The 17,169-nt window shown below is 45.8% G+C and overlaps 1 protein-coding gene across 3 annotated transcripts; it reads right to left on the bottom strand.

Moving 5' to 3' along the window:
* Positions 1–348: 348 nt before the first annotated feature.
* Positions 349–14,979, bottom strand: cpvl (carboxypeptidase vitellogenic like). 3 transcript variants are annotated; one of them, XM_064964416.1, is made up of 13 exons: positions 14,846–14,979; positions 14,419–14,600; positions 13,830–13,948; positions 13,217–13,331; positions 12,597–12,655; positions 12,130–12,209; positions 8,347–8,413; positions 7,943–8,065; positions 7,633–7,764; positions 5,964–6,062; positions 5,576–5,749; positions 3,326–3,508; positions 349–834 (listed from the first exon to the last, which is right to left on the bottom strand). In XM_064964416.1, the coding sequence occupies exons 1-13, from the start codon at positions 14,851–14,853 to the stop codon at positions 736–738; spliced, it is 1,440 nt and encodes a 479-aa protein (XP_064820488.1). In that variant the 5' UTR covers positions 14,854–14,979; the 3' UTR covers positions 349–735. The 3 variants fall into 3 exon arrangements, with proteins under 3 accessions (XP_064820488.1, XP_064820489.1, XP_064820490.1); XM_064964417.1 differs by lacking the exon at positions 14,846–14,979 and adding an exon at positions 14,766–14,785; XM_064964418.1 differs by lacking the exon at positions 5,964–6,062.
* Between the last annotated feature and the right edge of the window lie 2,190 nt (positions 14,980–17,169).

A 17,169-nucleotide genomic window follows, 5' to 3' on the forward strand; every position in this document is an offset into this window, starting at 1 on the left:
AGTACTTTCTCAAACAGTCTGCCATGATTGTCTGTAGAGGTTATTGAGTTCTCGGAGTAGTACCTACGATTACCTAAACAGAGGCAGGTATTGCAGCCTATTCATAGTTGAATTGTTATTTATTTTTATTAAACAGGATGTTCGAGTATGACTGAATCATCTGACAGGTAGAGTAAAAAGGTCTTGGTCATTATCTGAAGTTGGATAATGGAACTTTTACCAAAGTCGTATAAGAGAAACTATTCAGTAACTTGCATTTCCAAGGGACAACACCACTGGGCATTTACAGTATTTCAAACACTAGCGCCTTCTGGTGTTCATCCATTGAACTTGTTTGACGGACCCATGTTGGTTTAATTAATTTTTTTATTACAATTGCATTGCATGCCATCTCTTCATCTTAATCATGTGCAATATAAATCATTATTCCCCACAGTCAAAAAAAATATTCATTTTGACATATCCACAGAATAGCAAACATGAGGAATCATTGGCAGTGCATCAGAGTGCAGTCAGAATCTGAGGGTTAAAGTAGGATTTAGGAGGTAATTAAAGTCTGATGAAGGCAGCATAGCTGTCCAGACGTCTCTATCCACGACATGTATTCCTTTCTAGGTGATAGACCTCTACCATGTATAATTGTGTTTGAAATAAACAGCCACTGGGAATCTGGAGACACTGAATCAAAAGGTGGAAGAACTCAGATCAACTGTGTTCCTGCTCAGTCCCGCCCACTTAAATAAATCCCTGTGTTGAGAGGAATCTGTCAATCATATCAAAGGACCTCTGTGGTTGGTCGTATGGTAGTATGTGCCCTCCCCCTCGTATAATCACCTGCATGACAAGGAGACAGACAGACAGTCAGACAGGTTTAGCATGTGAACCAGTTTCCCCATCAGCAGCACTGTTCCCACCTGGTGGCCATAAGGTTGGTCGTATCTTCCTGGCACAACGATTTTGAATAAGACTCTACTTGCAATAATTGTCACGTGCTTGTTTTTTTCCTACTAAACTTAGTGCATTCAACTGACTAAGGTGTTCTGCATGAGATCTACTGCTAAATTACTCACATTATGTTTAGTAATGCTATGTTAACATTTTCCATTTTAAAGGGTGGCCAAATGCCCTGAATACCCAGTAAAGTCCTGGGCCCAGATTCACAAAACACTTCTTATGCAATAACTTAAGAAGCTGCTTAAGAAAAAAAAAAGAAGTTCACAAGATATTTGGTAAGTGCAATTCCTCAAGAATTCCTTAAGATTTAATGAATTTCTTTCAAACTCATCAAATATCTTATGTACAGTTGTAGTCGGAAGTTTACATACACCTGAGCCAAATACATTTAAACTAAGTTTTTCACAATTCCTGACATTTAAACCTAGTAAAGATTTCCTTTTATTTTAGCTTTTATTTCTTTCATCACATTCCCAGTAGGTCAGAAGTTTACATACACTCAATTAGCATTTGGTAGCATTGCCTTTAAATTGTTTAACTTGGGTCAAACATTGCATCCACAAGCTTCCCACAATAAGTTGGGTGAATTTTGGCCCATTCCTCCTGACAGAGCTGGTGTATCTGAATCAGGTTTGTAGGCCTCCTTGCTTGCACACGCTTTTTCAGTTCTGCCCACAAATTTTCTATGGGTTTGAGGTCAGGGATTTGTGATGGCCACTCCAATACCATGACTTTGTTCTCCTTAAGCCATTTTGCCACAACTTTGGAAGTATGCTTGGGGTCATTGTCCATTTGGAAGAATCATTTGCGACCAAGCTTTAACTTCCTGACTGATGTCTTGAGATGTTGCTTCAATATATCCACACAATTTTCCTCCCTCATGATGCCATCTATTTTGTGAAGTGCACCTGTCCCTCCTGCAGCAAAGCACCCCCACAACATGATGCTGCCACCCCCGTGCTTCACGGTTGGGATGGTGTTCTTCGGCTTGCAAGCCTCCCCCTTTTCCCTCCAAACATATCAATGGTCATTATGGCCAAACAGTTCTATTTTTGTTTCATCAGACCAGAGGACATTTCTCCAAAAAGTACGATCTTTGTCCCCATGTGCAGTTGCAAACCGTAGTCTGGCTTTTTTATGGCGGTTGTGGAGCAGTGGCTTCTTTCTTGTTGAGTGGCCTTTCAGGTTCTGTCGATATAGGACTCACTTTACTGTGGATATAGATACTTTCGTACATGTTTCCTCCAGCATCTTCACAAGGTCCTTTGCTGTTGTTCTGGGATTGATTTGCACTTTTCGCACCAAAGTATGTTCATCTCTAGGAGCCAAAACGCGTCTCCTTCCTGAGCGGTATGATGTCTGCGTGGTCCCATGGTGTTTATACTTGCATACTATTGTTTGTACATATCAATGTGGTACCTTCAGGCATTCGGAAATTGCTCCCAAGGATGAACCAGACCTGTGGAGGTCTACAATTTTTTTTCTGAGGTCTTGGCTGATTTCTTTTGATTTTCCCATGATGTCAAGCAAAGAGGCACTGAGTTTGAAGGTAGGTCTTGAAATACATCCACAGGTACACCTCCAATTGACTCAAATTATGTCAATTAGCCTACCAGAAGCTTCTAAAGCCATGACATAATTTTGTGGAATTGTCCAAGCTGTTTAAAGGCACAGTCAACTTAGTGTATGTAAACTTCTGACCCACTGGAATTGTGATATAGGGAATTATAAGTGAAATAATCTGTTCTGTAAACAATTGTTGGAAAAATTACTTGTGTCATGTACAAAGTAGATGTCCTAACTGACTTGCCAAAACTATAGTTTGTTGACAAGAAATTTGTGGAGTGGTTGAAAAACGAGTTAATGACTCCAACCTAAGTGTATGCAAACTTCCGACTTCAACTGTATCTTCTTACGATGTTTGTTGCTAGGCACCCGATTTAGCTAGCTATGGCAATCATGTTAGCAAATTTCCAACTGAGATTACTCTTCTAAAACATGTTCTTGGGTTTAAAATAATAAATACTGAAACTTTCAGATGAAGTTTGTGTGAATTAAACATGTTCAATTGCTTTCATGAGCTTTTTCTCTCACTGCCCTGAGATTAAGACAAGGGTTTAGCTATCACAGAATTCAAGAACACTTCCGAGAACTTTAATTTCAAGAATCTAATTTCTTCTTAACTTTTTGCTTCAGGAGAAACATAAGAAATAGTGCAAGATAATTTCCTCTAACCTTTTTGAGGAATAGCAACTTTGCTTAACTTTCTTCTTAAGTCTATAGTTAAGGAAACAAATGGCAGCTAAGAAGAAATGTCTTCTTAAGAAGGTTTTGTGAATCCGACCCCTGGACACAGACATGCCGTACTCACCTGGTAGAATTCCCCTACTTGGCGAACATATCCAGCCACCTCTGTGTCCTCTGGCTGGATCTTCCAATGTAAGCGAGAGGCTTTGTTGAACTCATCAGCCCCGGTCCAGTTCACCGTGGGCAGGAACCTTTCGGTCAGGGGGGCCGCCACAATCACATCCAGCTGACCACTGTAAATCAACACCTGTGTGTGTGTGTGTGTGTGTGTGTGTGTGTGTGTGTGTGTGTGTGTGTGTGTGTGTGTGTGTGTGTGTGTGTGTGTGTACAGAAGAAAGAGAGAGAAACACAGATAAGGCATTTATTCAATGATTACAGTATAGTGGTCCAAGCAATAGCTGAAGAGAGGAGCTCGTGACGGACGTCCGTAGCTCGTGACGGACGTCCGTAGCTCGTGACGGACGTCCGTAGCTCGTGACTGATACTGTAAACCAAAGTTAAACCATGGCTCAGTTGGTAGAGCGCGCTGCTCGCAGAGCAAGGATTGTGGGTTAGAGTCGCTGGGCCACCCATACATAAAATGTACGCCCGCGTCAGTGTCTCTGGATAAAAGCGTCTGCTAAATGGCATATATTACAGTGCCTTGCGAAAGTATTCGGCCCCCTTGAACTTTTGCCACATTTCAGGCTTCAAACATAAAGATAAAACTATTTTTTTGTGAAGAATCAACAACAAGTGGGACACAATCATGAAGTGGAACGACATTTATTGGATATTTCAAACTTTTTTAACAAATCAAAACTGAAAAATTGGGCATGCAAAATTATTCAGCCCCCTTAAGTTAACTTTGTAGCGCCACCTTTTGCTGCGATTACAGCTGTAAGTCGCTTGGGGTATGTCTCTATCAGTTTTGCACATCGAGAGACTGACATTTTTTCCCATTCCTCCTTGCAAAACAGCTCGAGCTCAGTGAGGTTGGATGGAGAGCATTTGTGAACAGCAGTTTTCAGTTCTTTCCACAGATTCTCGATTGGATTCAGGTCTGGACTTTGACTTGGCCATTCTAACACCTGGATATGTTTATTTTTGAACCATTCCATTGTAGATGTTGCTTTACGTTTTGGATCATTGTCTTGTTGGAAGACAAATCTCCGTCCCAGTCTCAGGTCTTTTGCAGACTCCATCAGGTTTTCTTCCAGAATGGTCCTGTATTTGACTCCATCCATCTTCCCATCAATTTTAACCATCTTCCCTGTCCCTGCTGAAGAAAAGCAGGCCCAAACCATGATGCTGCCACCACCATGTTTGACAGTGGGGATAGGGTGTTCAGGGTGATGAGCTGTGTTGCTTTTACGCCAAACATAACGTTTTGCATTGTTGCCAAAATGTTCAATTTTGGTTTCATCTGACCAGAGCACCTTCTTCCACATGTTTGGTGTGTCTCCCAGGTGGCTTGTGGCAAACTTTAAACAACACTTTTTATGGATATCTTTAAGAAATGGCTTTCTTTTTGCCACTTTTCCATAAAGGCCAGATTTGTGCAATATACGACTGATTGTTGTCCTATGGACAGAGTCTCCCACCTCAGCTGTAGATCTCTGCAGTTCATCCAGAGTGATCATGGGCCTCATGGCTGCATCTCTGATCAGTCTTCTCCTTGTATGAGCTGAAAGTTTAGAGGGACGGCCAGGTCTTGGTAGATTTGCAGTGGTCTGATACTCCTTCCATTTCAATATTATCGCTTGCACAGTGCTGTTTGGGATGTTTAAAGCTTGGGAAATCTTTTTGTATCCAAATCCGGCTTTAAACTTCTTCACAACAGTATCTCGGACCTGCCTGGTGTGTTCCTTGTTCTTCATGATGCTCTCTGCGCTTTTAACGGACCTCTGAGACTATCACAGTGCAGGTGCATTTATACGGAGACTTGATTACACACATGTGGATTGTATTTATCATCATTAGTCATTTAGGTCACCTTTGGATCATTCAGAGATCCTCACTGAACTTCTGGAGAGAGTTTGCTGCACTGAAAGTAAAGGGGCTGAATAATTTTACACGCCCAATTTTTCAGTTTGTGATTTGTTAAAAAAGTTTGAAATATCCAATAAATGTCGTTCCACTTCATGATTGTGTCCCACTTGTTGTTGATTCTTCACAAAAAAATACAGTTTTATATCTTTATGATTGAAGCCTGAAATGTGGCATAAGGTCGCAAAGTTCAAGGGGGCCGAATACTTTCGCAAGGCACTGTATATATCTGTGCTGTTAATAGAAGCATGTCTGAGTGCTAGATGGGCATCGACTCTCGTCTCACCCTGTAGTTGTCCATGAGCGTGGCGAGCCAGGGTTTGATGCTCTTCATGACGTCCTGCAGCAGGTGTTTCTCCACCTCCGAGCCATCGTGGAACGTCAGGTTCCCCACGTGGATGGAGCGCCGCACCTCTGCCAGCGTCACAAACTGGGAGAAATACTCCTGATCTGCAGGCTCCTGTAGCATAGAGAACCACAACATGTTATTATTCAAACGTGCATCTGTGTGTACGCCTTGTAAGAAGACATTTCATTCAGGAAATCTTCTCTGGGTAATATAACTGGACCTTTATTCAAACAGCTGGGCGTCTGTGTAAGCCTCACTCTGTGTACCTACCTGACACTTATTCAATCAGCTGGGTGTCTGTGTAAGCCTCGCTCTGTGTACCTACCTGACACTGCAAGTAATTGAAGTAGTTGGTGCAGCCAGTGGCGTTCTGGAAGAACGAGGGGTACGGTAGAATGTCCCCATTCAGCAAGCTGTCAAATACCTGCAGGACAAGAGGACAGTGGAAGAACGAGGGGTACGGCAGAATGTCCCCATTCAGCAAGCTGTCAAATACCTGCAGGACAAGAGGACAGTGGAAGAACGAGGGGTACGGTAGAATGTCCCCATTCAGCAAGCTGTCAAATACCTGCAGGACAAGAGGACAGTGGAAGAACGAGGGGTACGGTAGAATGTCCCCATTCAGCAAGCTGTCAAATACCTGCAGGACAAGAGGACAGTGGAAGAACGAGGGGTACGGCAGAATGTCCCCATTCAGCAAGCTGTCAAATACCTGCAGGACAAGAGGACAGTGGAAGAACGAGGGGTACGGCAGAATGTCCCCATTCAGCAAGCTGTCAAATACCTGCAGGACAAGAGGACAGTGGAAGAACGAGGGGTACGGCAGAATGTCCCCATTCAGCAAGCTGTCAAATACCTGCAGGACAAGAGGACAGTGGAAGAACGAGGGGTACGGTAGAATGTCCCCATTCAGCAAGCTGTCAAATACCTGCAGGACAAGAGGACAGTGGAAGAACGAGGGGTACGGTAGAATGTCCCCATTCAGCAAGCTGTCAAATACCTGCAGGACAAGAGGACAGTGGAAGAACGAGGGGTACGGTAGAATGTCCCCATTCAGCAAGCTGTCAAATACCTGCAGGACAAGAGGACAGTGGAAGAACGAGGGGTACGGTAGAATGTCCCCATTCAGCAAGCTGTCAAATACCTGCAGGACAAAAGGACAGTGGAAGAACGAGGGGTACGGTAGAATGTTCCCATTCAACAAGCTGTCAAATACCTGCAGGACAAGAGGACAGTGGAAGAACGAGGGGTACGGTAGAATGTTCCCGTTCAACAAGCTGTCAAATACCTGCAGGACAAGAGGACAGTGGAAGAACGAGGGGTACGGTAGAATGTTCCCATTCAACAAGCTGTCAAATACCTGCAGGACAAGAGGACAGTGGAAGAACGAGGGGTACGGTAGAATGTTCCCATTCAACAAGCTGTCAAATACCTGCAGGACAAGAGGACAGTGGAAGAACGAGGGGTACGGTAGAATGTTCCCATTCAGCAAGCTGTCAAATACCTGCAGGACAAGAGGACAGTGGAAGAACGAGGGGTACGGTAGAATGTCCCCATTCAGCAAGCTGTCAAATACCTGCAGGACAAGAGGACAGTGGAAGAACGAGGGTACGGTAGAATGTCCCCATTCAGCAAGCTGTCAAATACCTGCAGGACAAGAGGACAGTGGAAGAACGAGGGGTACGGTAGAATGTCCCCATTCAGCAAGCTGTCAAATACCTGCAGGACAAGAGGACAGTGGAAGAACGAGGGGTACGGTAGAATGTTCCCATTCAGCAAGCTGTCAAATACCTGCAGGACAAGAGGACAGTGGAAGAACGAGGGGTACGGCAGAATGTCCCCATTCAGCAAGCTGTCAAATACCTGCATTACCAGAGGACAGTGGAAGAATGTACCAGGAAGTTGGAGGCCTTGAAAGAATGACTGCCAGACATTCAGATATGTAGAGTGGACAATAAAAACACAGGTTATTGTGTTAGCAGATGCAGTCTTACCTCAAAGGCCTCCACCCATTTCTCCTGTTGGATGAGCTGCACCCCGCTGGCTGTCTGCTGCTCAACATACTGCTTCTGGAGCATGTCTATCAGACCTGTCTGGTACAGGAAGTCTCCATACCCTCCCAGCATCTGAGAGAGAGAGAGAGAACAGGTGAGACCAAGGGAAAGAGCAAATGAAGAACAAAAACAACATTTGTTTGTTCATCCTGGAGATAAAATAATATAACTGATATATTTCATATTAAGTCAGAAGTGTCAAACAATGCTGAGTAAAGTTGAAATCACAGTGTATTAAAACACAACCCACCAGCTCTGGGTCACAGAGGCCGTCTCCAATGGCAACTCCCTTGAAGTTGATCTTCACCTTAGCAACGGGGTTATGCTTATGGATGTAGTAACCAATGGCTGGGACATACTTTCCTGCATAGGACTGAGGACATCGAGGACAATTCCAATCAATTTTAGTGTCTGCATTCTGATTGCAGAAAGTAATTTCAATTTTATGTTATTATGCATTTAAGTGGAAAGATCATTCTTGTTGCTATAGCAGAGACCCTAAAATAACCATTTTAAGACCTTGTTCAGCATCATAAAAGGGAATAAAAAGCAGATGTCTTTGTAGCTCGGATTTGGGGAATTTGCCATCTAGGATGTAGGGAAGTTGTGTAATGTTATGTGTAACACAGATGTGGAGACTAGAACCAAACTCACCTCTCCTGTAGCATAGAAGTCATTGGACTGATACTCAGAGAAGATCTGGAAGAACTGAGTCAATGCACTAGAGGACAAAGACACAAGATGAGAAAAACAAAGGATGCCATGATGCCATAACCAAGGTCCTAGATGTACATTGACCAGAGACCTTGATGCCATGTGACATAACCAAGGTCCTAGATGTACATTGACCAGAGACCTTGATGCCATGTGACATAACCAAGGTCCTAGATGTACATTGACCAGAGACCATGATGCCATGATGCCATAACCAAGGTCCTAGATGTACATTGACCAGAGACCATGATGCCATAACCAAGGTCCTAGATGTACATTGACCAGAGACCATGATGCCATAACCAAGGTCCTAGATGTACATTGACCAGAGACCATGATGCCATAACCAAGGTCCTAGATGTACATTGACCAGAGACCATGATGACATAGCCAAGGTCCTAGATGTACATTGACCATGATGCCATGTGACATAACCAAGGTCCTAGATGTACATTGACCAGAGACCATGATGCCATGTGACATAACCAAAGTCCTAGATGTACATTGACCAGAGACCATGATGCCATAACCAAGGTCCTAGATGTACATTGACCAGAGACCATGATGACATAACCAAGGTCCTAGATGTACATTGACCATGATGCCATGTGACATAACCAAGGTCCTAGATGTACATTGACCAGAGACCTTGATGCCATAACCAAGGTCCTAGATGTACATTGACCAGAGACCTTGATGCCATGTGACATAACCAAGGTCCTAGATGTACATTGACCAGAGACCATGATGCCATGTGACATAACCAAGGTCCTAGATGTACATTGACCAGAGACCATGATGCCATAACCAAGGTCCTAGATGTACATTGACCAGAGACCATGATGCCATAACCAAGGTCCTAGATGTACATTGACCATGATGCCATGTGACATAACCAAGGTCCTAGATGTACATTGACCAGAAACCATGATGCCATGTGACATAACCAAGGTCCTAGATGTACATTGACCAGAGACCATGATGCCATGTGACATAACCAAGGTCCTAGATGTACATTGACCAGAGACCATGATGCCATAACCAAGGTCCTAGATGTACATTGACCATGATGCCATGTGACATAACCAAGGTCCTAGATGTACATTGACCATGATGCCATGTGACATAACCAAGGTCCTAGATGTACATTGACCAGAGACCTTGATGCCATGTGACATATACATCTAGGACCTTGGTTATTGGACATGCGTCCTCCGAAACACGACCCGCACTGCTTCTTGCCACACTGCTCACTTAATCCGGAAGCCAGCCGCACCAATGCAGGGCAGGGTAGCCTAGTGGTTAGAGCGTTGGACTAGTAACCGGAAGGTTGCAAGTTCAAACCCCCGAGCTGACAAGGTACAAATCTGTCATTCTGCCCCTGAACAGGCAGTTAACCCACTGTTCCTAGGCCGTCATTGAAAATAAGAATATGTTCTTTAATTGACTTGCCTAGTTAAATAAAGGTAAAGTAAAAAAATACAAATAAAATGTGTCAGAGGAAACACCGTACAACTGCCGCTTTCAAGGTGCGGGACTCTAACCCGGAAGCTTATAAGAAATCCTGCTATGCCCTGCGACGGACCATCAAACAGGCAAAGCGTCAATACAGGGCTAAGATTGAATCCTACTACACCGGCTCCGACGCTCGTCTTATGTGGCAGGGCTTGCAAACTATTACAGACTAGACCCACTCCAATTTGCATACCGCCCAAACAGATCCACAGATGATGCAATCTCTATTGCACTCCACACTGCCCTTTCCCACCTGGACAAAAGGAACACCTATGTGAGAATGCTATTCATTGATACAGCTCAGCGTTCAACACCATAGTATCCTCAAAGCTCATCACTAAGCTAAGGATCCTGGGACTAAACACCTTCCTCTGCAACTGGATCCTGGACTTCTTGACGGGCCACCCCCAGGTGGTGAGGGTAGGTAGCAACACATCTGCCACGCTGATCCTCAACACTGGAGCTCCACAGGGGTGCGTGCTCAGTCCCCTCCTGTACTCCCTGTTCACCCATGACTGCATGGCCAGGCACGACTCCAACACCATCATTAAGTTTGCAGACGACACAACCGCCTGATCACCGACAACGAAGTGACAGCCTATAGGGAGGAAGTCAGAGACCTGGCCGGATGGTGCCAGAATAACAACCCATCCCTCAATGTAACCAATACTAAGAAGATGATTGTGGACTACAGGAAAAGGAGGACCGAGCACGTCCCCATTCTCATCGACGGGGCTGTAGTGGAGCAGGTTGAGTGCTTCAAGTTCCTTGGCGTCCACATCAACAACAAACTACAATAGTCCAAACACACCAAGACAGTCGTGAAGAGGGCACGACAAAGCCTATTCCCCCTCAGGAAACTAAAAAGATTTGGCATGGGTCCTGAGATCCTCAAAAGGTTCTACAGCTGCAACATCAGTTGGATGCAACCTCACTGGTTGCATCACTGCCTGGTACGGCAACTGCTCAGCCTCCAACCGCAAGGCACTACAGAGGGTAGTGCGTACGGCCCAGTACATCACTGGGGCAAAGCTGCTTGACATCCAGGACCTCTACACCAGGCGGTGTCAGAGGAAGGCCCTAAAAATGGTCAAAGACCCCAGCCACCCCAGTCATAGACTGTTCTCTTTACTACCGCATGGCAAGGAGTACCGGAGTGTCAAGTCTAGGACAAAAAGGCTTCTCAACAGTTTTTACCCCCAAGCCATAAGACTCCTGAACAGGTAAACAAATGGCTACCTGGACTATTTGCATTGTGTTCCTCCCCCCCAACTGCACTTTTTATGCTGCTTCTCCTCTCTGTTTATCTTATATGCATAGTCACTTTAACTATATATTCATGTACATACCACCTCAATTGGGCCGACCAACCAGTGCTCCCGCACATTGGCTAGCCGGGCTATCTGCATTGTGTCCCACCACCCGCCAACCCTTATTTTAAGCTACTGTTACTCTCTGTTCGTCATATATGCATGGTCACTTTAACCATATGTACATACTACCTCAATCAGCCCGACTAACCGGTGTCTGTATGTAGCCTCACTACTTTTATAGCCTCACTACTGTATACAGCCTGTCTTTACTGTTGTTTTATTTCTTTACCTACCCATTGTTCACCTAACACCTATTTTGCAGTATTGGTTAGAGCCTGTAAGTAAGCATTTCACTGTCCCCTGTTGTTTTCGGGGGACATGACAAACTTTGATTTGATTTGACTGTGTCAGCGCGCATGCGCTCGGCCCGCCACAGGAGTCGCTAGAGGGCGATGGGAAGAGGACATCCCAGGCGGCCAAATCCTCCCCGAACCCGGACAACGCTGGGCCAATTGTGCGTCGCCTCATGGGTCTCCCGGTCGCGGCCCGGCTGCAACACAGCCCGGGATCGAACCCAGATCTGTAGTGAGGCCTCAAGCCCTGCAGTGCATTAGACCGCTGCACCACTCAGAAAGGCCACCATCAGATCTTTACAATGCTTAGAGAAGTGTTTTCCATCTTAGGAACTACATCAATATGATAGAAGGATATTATAATCTGTGCATCGTGTAAGGCAGCGTTTACACAGGCAGCTCATTTCTGATCTTTTGCCCATTATTATGGGCAAAAGAGCTGGTCTGATTGGTCAAAAGACCAAGTGGTGAATAAAAGATCAGAATTGAGCTGTCTGTATATACAGCCTAACGCACCCAGAACCTCAGGTGACCAGTCTTACCTGTACAGATCTCTGCCTACATCATCCTGGTTCTGAGCAAAGCCTCGGTCATCATCAGTGAAACTGAACCCTGTTCCTACCTGGACAAGAAAACACACACCTGACATTACAATCACACACTGTACATGCTGTTAGGTAACATTACAATCACACACTGTACATGCTGTTAGGTAACATTACAATCACACACTGTACATGCTGTTAGGTAACATTACATTATATTTCACATACTATTAAGTAACATTACACACATTTTGATGAGAAAACTATTAAAGCAGCATAGAAACCAAATCAAACCTGTCTGATACAGGATGTCCTAAATGGCACACTATTCCCTATTTAGTACACTTTTTTTGACAAGAGGACCTGGTCAAAAGTAGAGCACTATAAAAGGGAATAGGGTGCCATTTGGATGCAAACAAACTGTGTTCATACATTCACAGGAAGGAAGTAGAAGCCATACGTACTGGATTGTCGATGTACAGAACAGAGTATCTGGATGTCCAGGGATAGTCTCTGTAGCCCACTGTATAAACAGGTGAAACAACACAATACATGGAGAGAGATCCCACCACTACAGTAGGAACATACAGGTGGCTTTCTGATAGAAATGACAGACAGGGGTCAGTACAGAGACACGTTACTAGACAGGGGTCAGTACAGAGACACGTTACTAGACAGGGGTCAGTACAGAGACACGTTACTAGACAGGGGTCAGTACAGAGACACGTTACTAGACAGGGGTCAGTACAGAGACACGTTACTAGACAGGGGTCAGTACAGAGACACGTTACTAGACAGGGGTCAGTACAGAGACACGTTACTAGACAGGGGTCAGTACAGAGACACGTTACTACACACCAGACAGGGGTCAGTACAGAGACACGTTACTACACACCAGACAGGGGTCAGTACAGAGACACGTTACTACACACCAGACAGGGGTCAGTACAGAGACACGTTACTACACACCAGACAGGGGTCAGTACAGAGACACGTTACTATACACCAGACAGGGGTCAGTACAGAGACACGTTACTATACACTAGACAGGGGTCAGTACAGAGACACATGGCTATGTTGGTACCTGTTAGGTTCTTCAATACAACGTAGGGTCCATGTTCTACAAACAGCCCAAACATAGACGTGCCCCCAGGACCCCCCTGCAGCCACAGCAGGACTGGAGCAGTCTCAGGCCACTCCTGCAGAGAGACAGACAGATACAAGTTAGTAGTTCTCTAACAGTGGATAGTGGAGCCATCTTAGTGAGAGGCCTCCACCCAAAACCCTTCTAATACAACACTGTCACCTTGTGGCGAAGTCGTTGACACAGTTCTGAAGTAAACACTGTTTTATCACGAGGACCTTGGTAATGTCGGTAGCAGAAAGGACTTGTTTTGTACTTACTTTATAGAGGCTAAGCCCATAAGTCTTTTGTTAAGTTTTCTGAAACCAAAACCTGTTGAAATGTACAATCCAAATAAAACTGTGCCCTGATTCACACATTCCTTTACAGGAGCTGATAAAAGGTGATGGCTAGACAAACACGTGCTATTGATTCTTGTCACGAGTGAAACTACAGAGGACACTGCAGCTGATATGGGTGGTACCCTATTCTCTATGGGGCCCTGGTGACAAGTAGTGCACTACAAAGGGAACAGGGTGGCATTTGGGACACGTGGTACTGTAGTGTAGTGTACCTGAGCAGGGAAGAACCAGAAGTAGAGGTTGCTGTTGTATTTCTTGTTGACAGTGAGGTAGCCAGCATAACTCTTCACATTGGCACCAGGCAGGGGACCTACCAGACTCTGCTTCCGCGCTGAAAGATAGAACAGGTCATTGCTTTCAAATAACTGTCTCAAACCTCGTTTCATCTGAACACTACGATTAGTCTCCCTCAGACTTCTGTGTAATACTGAAACATTCATGATGTTAACTTCACAACGTCGTAACAACTGTTCTGCACACGGTTATGTCATGTTTTGTTGTGTGGACCCCAGGATGAGTAGCTGCTGCATGTGCAACAGCTAATGGGGATCCACCTGCATTGCTTGCTGTTTGGGGTTTTAGGCTGGGTTTCTGTACAGCACTTTAAAGATATCAGCTGATGTATGAAGGGCTATTATAAATACATTTGATTTGATCTGTGTTGATGATGCAAATAACATGATGCATAACGCAATCTCGTCTATTTTTTGAAAACTTGACAACAGCCTTGTACAACATCAGGGATAGCATTAACAGTTGAACAAATGAACAAAATAGTTTGAGTAAAGTAAACCAACCTACCCTCTTCGATGTTGCCCTTTTCCAGGTAGGGGGTGAGAAAGAGCGGCTTGCCAGGGTCGGCTCCTCCGGAGAGCATGCTGACACGGTGAGATCTCCGGCAGAAGAAACTCGAGCAGCCCCTTGACTGTGTCGCCTCCAGAGAAGCCCACAGGAGAAGGACACCCAGCGTCTCCTTCAACATTCTGTCAGGGGTGAGTGGAGAGCAGATACATTTGATAGTTTAGTTTCAACACAATTTCATTCTCACACATGTTTGCATTATCAAATGTTCAAATGTCTGCTTTAGATAGTTTGCGCATGTATTTCATTTAAAAAAAATCTATATAAAAAAGAAGAAATTAGCTCGCCTAGTCAAATAACCATTGAGAGAACTGCACTGAATAATCCAATGACCAGGCTTTCATACGGCTTTATTTTGCACACATACCTCATCATTGGGGCTCGCCTCCTCAGGAGTTCAGAGAAATCAGCGAATCCGTGTTATAGAAGCGAGATAAATCAAATCATCTGTAGTTTCACGTTGCTGCTCCGCGGTTGTTACAAAAATGGATTGGTCACATGATCAACTGGGTGAATGATCATGTGATTTCATGGTCTTGCGCAATCAAGTCCCACATCCAACGGTGCGTTTCTGTTTCTCAACCATTCTTCATGTCGAAGAACTTTCGCAACTGCTAAATTCGACACCATTTTTTTTACGGTCTATCCAAATGGTTCATGAATGTTACGGTTTTCTTCAGGCATTGTATTTTTTAGCTTTTTGGTTTTAGATAAATGGATGTAAGCCTATTCACATGTTTATCTTGGGTGAATTATTTATGTGCACATGGTTAGTCAATGACGTGAGGCACTAGCATTTTTACCAAATGCAGGGGGGGGGCGATTCTAAGTGCCTGTGACTGAAAGGGGCCCTAAAAAATTATTAGAACATTAGGTACATTTTTTTCAATATTCAATTATTTACATGAAATGGTTCGGCCCTGCCCCCAAACCAGGCGCGAACGGTACTTGCTAGCAGTGAATTGCCGGTGGAGCACCATGTCTCAGCTTCCTAAAGAAAAATCTGGCTTCCAAAAACGAAAAGAAAGAAAAAGACAGGAAAGAGAATGTCACCCAATTTTCACAAAGGAAGTTGGGTGGAGTCCGTGTGTGGTGGAAATGAACCTGTTCGCTTAGCTACTTATGCTCCCATAATATTAGTTACTTAATATTATTACATTTACATTTAAGTCATTTAGCAGACGCTCTTATCCAGAGCGACTTACAAATTGGTGAATTCACCTTCTGACATCATTGTATTATCTTCACAGAAAATGTTTGTGTGTTTTAGCTGACATTTAATCAATGCAGGAAAACTTTTACCAAGCTATTCATAGTAAATGAGTTGTCCTTGCCCCTGCCTGGTGCCAGGGCCAACAGATGCAGCTTCAGACTCATCAGCCGTGTCCCCATACCCCTGAACCAGCCCTGTCTCCCCATCCCCCTGAACCAGCCCTGTCTCCCCATCCCCCTGAACCAGCCCTGTCTCCCCATCCCCCTGAACTAGCCCTGTCTCCCCATCCCCCTGAACCAGCCCTGTCTCCCCATCCCCCTGAACCAGCCCTGTCTCCCCATCCCCCTGAACCAGCCCTGTCTCCCCATCCCCCTGAACCAGCCCTGTCTCCCCATCCCCCTGAACTAGCCCTGTCTCCCCATCCCCCTGAACCAGCCCTGTCTCCCCATCCCCCTGAACCAGCCCTGTCTCCCATCCCCATACCCCTGAACCAGCCCTGTCTCCCCATCCCCCTGAACCAGCCCTGTCTCCCCATCCCCCTGAACCAGCCCTGTCTCCCATCCCCCTCCCCCTGAACCAGCCCTGTCTCCCATCCCCATACCCCTGAACCAGCCCTGTCTCCCACCCCCATCCCCCTGAACCAGCCCTGTCTCCCATCCCCATACCCCTGAACCAGCCCTGTCTCCCATCCCCATACCCCTGAACCAGCCCTGTCTCCTATCCCCATACCCCTGAACCAGCCCTGTCTCCCATCCCCATACCCCTGAACCAGCCCTGTCTCCCATCCCCATACCCCTGAACCAGCCCTGTCTCCCATCCCCATGCCCCTGAACCAGCCCTGTCTCCCATCCCCATACCCCTGAACCAGCCCTGTCTTCCATCCCCATACCCCTGAACCAGCCCTGTCTCCCATCACCATACTCCTGAACCAGCCCTGTCTCCCATCCCATCCCCCTGAACCAGCCCTGTCTCCCCGTCCCCATCCCCCTGAACCAGCCCTGTCTCCCATCCCCATACCCCTGAACCAGCCCTGTCTCCCATCCCCATACCCCTGAACCAGCCCTGTCTCCCATCCCATCCCCCTGAACCAGCCCTGTCTCCCATCCCATCCCCCTGAACCAGCCCTGTCTCCCATCCCATCCCCCTGAACCAGCCCTGTCTCCCATCCCCATCCCCCTGAACCAGCCCTGTCTCCCATCCCCATACCCCTGAAACCAGCCCTGTCTCCCATCCCTATCCCCCTGAACCAGCCCTGTCTCCCATCCCCATACACCTGAACCAGCCCTGTCTCCCATCCCCATACCCCTGAACCAGCCCTGTCTCCCATCACCATACCCCTGAACCAGCCCTGTCTCCCATCCCATCCCCCTGAACCAGCCCTACTCCCTACTGAAGAAGGAGGTGAGCAGCATTGTGTTGAATAACATGTCAGTTGGCATAATTACAGGAACTGCAATGCATTGAGGACAGGAATGTGA

This window comes from Oncorhynchus masou, unplaced genomic scaffold (genome assembly GCF_036934945.1).
Source record: "Oncorhynchus masou masou isolate Uvic2021 unplaced genomic scaffold, UVic_Omas_1.1 unplaced_scaffold_978, whole genome shotgun sequence".
NCBI lineage: Eukaryota > Metazoa > Chordata > Actinopteri > Salmoniformes > Salmonidae > Oncorhynchus > Oncorhynchus masou.

What these genes read in the sequence shown, in the direction of transcription:
- cpvl (XM_064964416.1), bottom strand. An exon ending in ACTTCTATGCTACAGGAGAG is followed by an intron (nt 8,066 to 8,346) that starts GTGAGTTTGGTT and finishes CGATGTCCTCAG; the next exon opens with TCCTATGCAGGAAAGTATGT. An exon ending in GCCTCTGTGACCCAGAGCTG is followed by an intron (nt 7,765 to 7,942) that starts GTGGGTTGTGTT and finishes TCTCTCTCTCAG; the next exon opens with ATGCTGGGAGGGTATGGAGA.